At 52.9% G+C, this 6960-nt stretch overlaps 1 protein-coding gene across 1 annotated transcript in view; it reads left to right on the plus strand.

Moving 5' to 3' along the window:
- plg (plasminogen) overlaps nucleotides 1–6765 on the plus strand; it is a 28673-nt gene extending 21908 nt beyond the window's left edge. Inside the window, exons 17-19 of the mRNA XM_056294820.1 lie at nucleotides 90–196; nucleotides 2672–2817; nucleotides 6491–6765. Of these exons, the coding sequence (XP_056150795.1) occupies nucleotides 90–196; nucleotides 2672–2817; nucleotides 6491–6652 (415 nt within the window). The 3' untranslated portion in view covers nucleotides 6653–6765. The remainder of the gene's footprint in view (nucleotides 1–89; nucleotides 197–2671; nucleotides 2818–6490) is intronic.
- The last annotated feature ends 195 nt before the right edge of the window (nucleotides 6766–6960 follow it).

Consider the following 6960-nt stretch of genomic DNA (forward strand, 5'->3'; position numbering starts at 1 on the left):
TACACTTGTACGGAACAGGTGGGAGATAGAAGCCCATCATGTGTGTTTCATGCTAACGGTTCTCTGATATGAGGCGTGTGTATTTTCAGCCCTGCACTGATTAATGACAAGGTTCTGCCAGTATGTCTGCCAGAGGAGAACTATGTGGTTCCCAGTGGAACAGAGTGCCATGTTACCGGCTGGGGAGACACTCAAGGTACCCAAGTGTGTCTGCGTGGCAGGTTGTGTGTAAAACTGAGAGGGGGAGTGTGTGTAGTGTGTATAGGTATGGAAAACAGCAAAAAACCTGTCCGCCTGCGTAATGCAGCCTAAAGTACCGACTCGGTTCTGGCTCTTGGCCCGGTCATTAAGACTCACTGCACACCAGCAATATATATGTTGGGTTTTACTGGAACGCTGACTTGCATGGCTTCCTTTCAAGGAAACACGTCAGTCCTGGCGGCACGGTGGCGCAGCGGTTAGCGCGGTCGCCTCGCAGCAAGAAGGTCCTGGGTTCGAACCCCGGGGTAGTCCAACGTTGGGGGTCGTCCTCTGTGTGGAATTTGCATGTTCTCCCCCTGTCTGCGTGGGTTTCCTCCCAAAGACACGTGTGTGTGTGTGTGTGTGTGTGTGTGTGTGTGTGTGTGTGTGTGTGTGTGTGTGTGTGTGTGTGTGTGTGTATATATATTTGTGTAAATGTACCTGTCCTGTGGTTGGGATAGGGCAGTGTGACACCCACCCACCACGCTATAGTTGAACATGACTTTTCAAAGATGAAGGATGGATTGTGTGGAGCTGATACTGGGGGTGATATTAACTCTCTAAACTGACTCTCTGAACTTCACATTCTGTTTATTTATGTGTATTTATTTGAACTTCTCCTGCGGTAAGATAGCACTTTATTAGGCCCAAGGCAGAAATGGGATTAACTGCTACTGTGCGGTTGCTATGAAGCCACCGATCCGGATAACACAGATGATCATGATCATGTAATACTGACATGGAGGAGGTAAATGTGGCGGAGGAGGAGAAGGTGGAGGATGGGGACATGGGGGAGGTAGATCTGAAGGAGGAGGAGGAGGAGGAGAAGGGAGGATGGGGACATGGGGGAGGTAGATGTGAAGGGGAAGGATGGGGACATGGAGGAGGTAAATGTGGAGGAGGAGGACAAAGTGGAGGATGGGAATATGGGGGAGCTAAATATAGAGGAGGAGGAGGATGGGAATATGGGGGAGGTAAATATGGAGGAGGAGGAGGAGGAGGAGGAGGATGGGAACATGGAGGAAGGAGATGTGGAGAAGGGGGATGGGGACATGGAGGAGATAAATGAGGAGGAGGTGGATGATGGGAACATGGAGGAGGGAGATGTGGAGGAGGAAGAGGAGAAGGGGGGATGGGGACGTGGAGGAGGAGGAGGAGGAGAAGGTGGAGGATGGGAATATGGGGGAGGTAAATATAGAGGAGGAGGAGGGTGGGAATATGGGGGAGGTAAATATAGAGGAGGAGGAGGGTGGGAATATGGGGGATGGGGACATAGAGGAGATAAATGAGGAGGAGGAGGATGGGAATATGGGGGAGGTAAATATAGAGGAGGAGGAGGAGGAGGATGGGGACATGGAGGAGGTAAATGTTGAGGAGGAGGAGGATGGGAACATGGAGGAGGGAGATGTGGAGGAGAAGGAGGAGAAAGGAGGATGGGGACATGTAGGAGGTAAATGTCGAGGATGGGACTATGGGGGAGGTAAATATGGAGGAGGAGGAGGAGGAGGAGGATGGGAACATGGAGGAGGGAGATGTGGAGGAGGAGGAGGAGGAGAAGGGGGGATGGAGGAGATAAATGAGGAGGAGAAGGATAGGGTAATGGAGGAGGTAAATGTGGAGGAGGAGGACAAAGTGGAGGATGGGAATATGGGGGAGGTAAATATAGAGGAGGAGGAGGATGGGAATATGGGGGAGGTAAATATGGAGGAGGATGGGAACATGGAGGAAGGAGATGTGGAGAAGGGGGATGGGGACATGGAGGAGATAAACGAGGAGGAGGTGGAGGATGGGAACATGGAGGAGGAAGAGGAGAAGGGGGGATGGGGACGTGGAGGAGGAGGAGAAGGTGGAGGATGGGAATATGGGGGAGGTAAATATAGAGGAGGAGGAGGGTGGGAATATGGGGGAGGTAAATATGGAGGAGGAGGAGGATGGGAACATCGAGGAGGGAGAGGAGAAGGGGGGATGGGGACATGGAGGAGATAAATGAGGAGGAGGAGGAGAAGGTGGAGGATGGGAACATGGAGGAGGGAGATGTGGAGGAGGAAGAGAAGAAGGGGGATGGGGACATGGAGGAGGTACATGCGGAGGAGGAGGATGAGAATATGGGGGAGGTAAATATAGAGGAGGAGGAGGGTGGGAATATGGGGGATGGGGACATGGAGGAGATAAATGAGGAGGAGGAGGAGGAGGATGGGAATATCGGGGAGGTAAATATGGAGGAGGAGGAGGATGGGGACATGGGGGAGGTAAATATAGAGGAGGAGGAGGAGGAGGTGGAGGATGGGGGAGGTAAATATAGAGGAGGAGGAGGATGGGAATATGGGGGAGGTAAATATGGAGGAGGAGGAGGATGGGGACATGGAGGAGGTAAATGCGGAGGAGGAGGTGGAGGATGGGGACAGATAGCTGGACTGTTTCTGTGCTCCAGGCACGGGCGGAGACGGCGTGCTGAAGGAAACCGGCTTCCCCGTGATCGAGAACAAGATCTGTAACCGTCCTTCCTACCTGAATGGGCGAGTTAAAGACCACGAGATGTGCGCAGGGAACATCGAAGGAGGAACGGACAGCTGCCAGGTAGGAAGACACGCCCTGTCTGTCTGTCTGTCTGTGCGTTCTTGTACTTCCGTCTTTGTGAGGACCAAGCTCCCTTTTTAACCGTCAGACTGAGGACATTTTTGCATAGTGAAGACATTTTTGCATAGTGAGGAAATTTTTGCATAGTGAAGACATTTTTGCATGGTGAGGAAATTTTTGCATAGTGAAGACATTTTTGCATGGTGAGGAAATTTTTGCATAGTGAAGACATTTTTGCATGGTGAGGACATTTTTGCATAGTGAAGACATTTTTGCATGGTGAGGAAATTTTTGCATAGTGAAGACATTTTTGCATAGTGAAGACATTTTTGCATAGTGAAGACATTTTTGCATAGTGAGGACATTTTTGCATGGTGAGGACATTTTTGCATAGTGAGGACATTTGATGGATGACATTTACATAGCACTTTACCTAGACAGCCAACGCGCTCCACAGTGAAGGGAGTAACTCACTGCAACCACCACCAATGTGTAGCACCCGTGGTTCCACTATGATACATCCACGGTAGCGCCTCCTGGTGATGCACGGCAGCCATGTTGTGCCAGAACGCTCACCACACGTCACCTTGAGGTGCAGAGGGAGGAGTCATTGAGCCAATTACATGGGGGATGATTAGGAGGCCAGATGGAGAGAGCCAGGTTGGGAGTTTTGCCAGTGCCATGGGACCCCCCCCCCCCGCCTTTTTCTCCCAAATTGTATCTGGCCAATTACCCCACTCTTCAGGAGCCGTCCTGGTCGCTGCTCCACCCCCCTCTGCCGATCCGGGGAGGGCTGCAGACTACCACATGTCTCCTCCGATACATGTGGAGTCGCCAGCCGCTTCTTTTCACCTGACAGTGAGGAGTTTCACCAGGGGGACGTAGCATGTGGGAGGATCACGCTACTCCCCCAAGTCCCCCGACCGACCAGAGGAGACGCTAGTGCAGCGACAAGGACACATACCCACATCCGGCTTCCCACCCGCAGACACGGCCAATGTGTTTCTGTAGGGATGTCCGGCTAAGCCAGAGGTAATACGGGGATTCGAATCGGCGATCCCCGTGTTGGTATAGGCAACGGAATAGACCGCTACACTACCCGGATCCCCAGTGCCATTCAAGCTTTAATGACCACCGTGAGTCAGGACCTCAGTTTAACGTCTCAAAACCACTTCCAGCAGCAACTCAGTTTTCCCGGGAGGTCTCCCATCCAAGTACTAGCCGAGCCCACACCTGCTTAGCTTCCAGTCATTCAGCAGGACCAGGGTACATGTTGGTTTTGGCTGGTCCTCATTCCTTTCAGGTTCTATTTTAGGGTTAGAACTTGGGTTTAGACCTAGGATTAGGTTAAGGTTACGATTAAGCATGTAGTTCTCGGGCGGCACGGTGGCGCAGTGGTTCGCGCAGTCGCCTCACAGCAAGAAGGTCCTGGGTTCGAGCCCCGGGGTAGTCCAAACTTGGGGGTCGTCCCGGGTCGTCCTCTGTGTGGAGTTTGCATGTTCTCCCCGTGTCTGCGTGGGTTTCCTCCGGGGGCTCCGGTTTCCTCCCACAGTCCAAAGACATGTAGGTCAGGTGAATCGGGCGTGTGATGGCCTGTAGACCTGTCCAGGGTGTCTCCCCGCCTGCCGCCCAATCACTGCTGAGATAGGCTCCAGCATCCTTGCGAGCCTGAGAGCAGGATAAGCGGCTCAGATAATGGATGGATGGATGCAGTTCTTATGGTTAGGGTTAGGGAATGAATATAGTCAATGAGGAATCCTCACAAACATAGGAATACAAGAATCTGTGTGTGTGTGTGTGTGTGTGTGTGTGTGTGTGTGTGTGTGTGTGTGTGTGTGTGTGTGTGTGTGTACACACACCAGGCCACCAAGAAGAAAAAATGGCAGAAGTGATTATTAGCAAATGTTATTTTGGTGCAAAAAACATATTAAAATAAATGTGTGCGGGCATGATCACATTCAGTTTGGGCATTTAGCGAAGACTCCGAGCTTGCAGACAGTGTCCGATGAGACTCCGAGCTTGTAGACAGTGTACGGTGAGACTCCGAGCTTGTAGACAGTGTCTGGTGAGACTCCGAGCTTGTAGACAGTGTCCAGTGAGACACCGAGCTTGCAGACAGTGTCCAGTGAGACACCGAGCTTGCAGACAGTGTCTGGTGAGACACCGAGCTTGCAGACAGTGTCCGATGAGACTCTGAGCTTGTAGACAGTGTCTGGTGAGACTCTGAGCTTGCAGACAATGTCTGGTGAGACTCTGGGCTTGCAGACAATGTCTGGTGAGACTCTGGGCTTGCAGACTGAGCTTGCAGACTCTGAGCTTGCAGACAATGTCTGGTGAGACTCTGAGCTTGCAGACAATGTCTGGTGAGACTCCGAGCTTGTAGACAGTGTCTGGTGAGACTCTGAGCTTGCAGACAGTGTCCGATGAGACTCCGAGCTTGCAGACAATGTCCGGTGAGACTCCGAGCCTTTTAGACAGTGTCTGGTGAGACTCTGAGCTTGCAGACAGTGTCCGATGAGACTCCGAGCTTGCAGACAATGTCCGGTGAGACACCGAGCTTGCAGACAGTGTCTGGTGAGACTCCGAGCTTGCAGAAAGTGTCTGGTGAGACTCCGAGCTTGCAGACAGTGTCTGGTGAGACTCTAAGCTTGCAGACAGTGTCTGGTGAGACTCCGAGCTTGTAGACAGTGTCTGGTGAGACTCTGAGCTTGCAGACAGTGTCCGATGAGACTCCGAGCTTGCAGACAGTGTCTGGTGAGACACCGAGCTTGCAGACAGTGTCCGGTGAGACACTGAGCTTGCAGCCAGTGTCTGATGAGACTCCGAGCTTGCAGACAGTGTCTGGTGAGACACCGAGCTTGCAGACAGTGTCCAGTGAGACTCCGAGCTTGCGGACAGTGTCTGGTGAGACTCCGAGCTTGCAGACAGTGTCCGGTGAGACTCCGAGCTTGCAGACAGTGTCCGGTGAGACTCCGAGCTTGCGGACAGTGTCCTGTGAGACTCCGAGCTTGCAGACAGTGTCCAGTGAGACACCGAGCTTGCAGACAGTGTCTGGTGAGACTCCGAGCTTGCAGCCAGTGTCTGATGAGACTCCGAGCTTGCAGACAGTGTCTGGTGAGACACCGAGCTTGCAGACAGTGTCCAGTGAGACTCCGAGCTTGCAGACAGTGTCTGGTGAGACTCCGAGCTTGCAGACAGTGTCCGGTGAGACTCCGAGCTTGCGGACAGTGTCCTGTGAGACTCCGAGCTTGTGGACAGTGTCCTGTGAGACTCCGAGCTTCTGGACAGTGTCCTGTGAGACTCCGAGCTTGCGGACAGTGTCCTGTGAGACTCCGAGCTTCTGGACAGTGTCCTGTGAGACTCCGAGCTTGCAGACAGTGTCTGGTGAGACTCCGAGCTTGCAGACAGTGTCCTGTGAGACTCCGAGCTTGTAGACAGTGTCCTGTGAGACTCCGAGCTTGCGGACAGTGTCCTGTGAGACTCCGAGCTTGCAGACAGTGTCTGGTGAGACTCCGAGCTTGCAGACAGTGTCCTGTGAGACTCCGAGCTTGTAGACAGTGTCCTGTGAGACTCCGAGCTTGCGGACAGTGTCCTGTGAGACTCCGAGCTTGCAGACAGTGTCCGGTGGAAGTGTGGTGGAAGTGTTCATGTGTGTTTGTATCCCACCCTGCAGGGGGACAGCGGCGGCCCCCTGGTTTGCAAAACCCAGAACAGGTTCGCCCTGCAGGGGGTGACGTCCTGGGGTCTGGGCTGCGCCAACGCCATGAAGCCCGGCGTCTACACTCGCGTCTCCCAATTCGTCAGATGGATTGAAACGACCATGAAAACCCAATGAGGACGCGGCGCCGGCAGTTCCCCGTGTTACCGTGGAAACGCCCGACAGGTGTTGCGACAGGCGGTGATTTGTAATGACTTTTAAATGTGTCATAAAACCCACGTGTACAGTTATGCTCAGTGTGTAATCTGACGTCACGACTGTGTTGTTCCTCATTTGTGTGGGCCGTATCCTTTACTGTCCCCGGGCCAGCGAAAACGGTGATAAACAGCCCACGTGTGTCCTTTCAAGGTGGACAAAACAAAACTCAGGACACGAGGAGGGAGGAAATCACACTTTATACAAAAGGTATCAAAAACCTGCTCGTA

Source organism: Lampris incognitus, chromosome 15 (assembly GCF_029633865.1).
Source record: "Lampris incognitus isolate fLamInc1 chromosome 15, fLamInc1.hap2, whole genome shotgun sequence".
Lineage (NCBI taxonomy): Eukaryota > Metazoa > Chordata > Actinopteri > Lampriformes > Lampridae > Lampris > Lampris incognitus.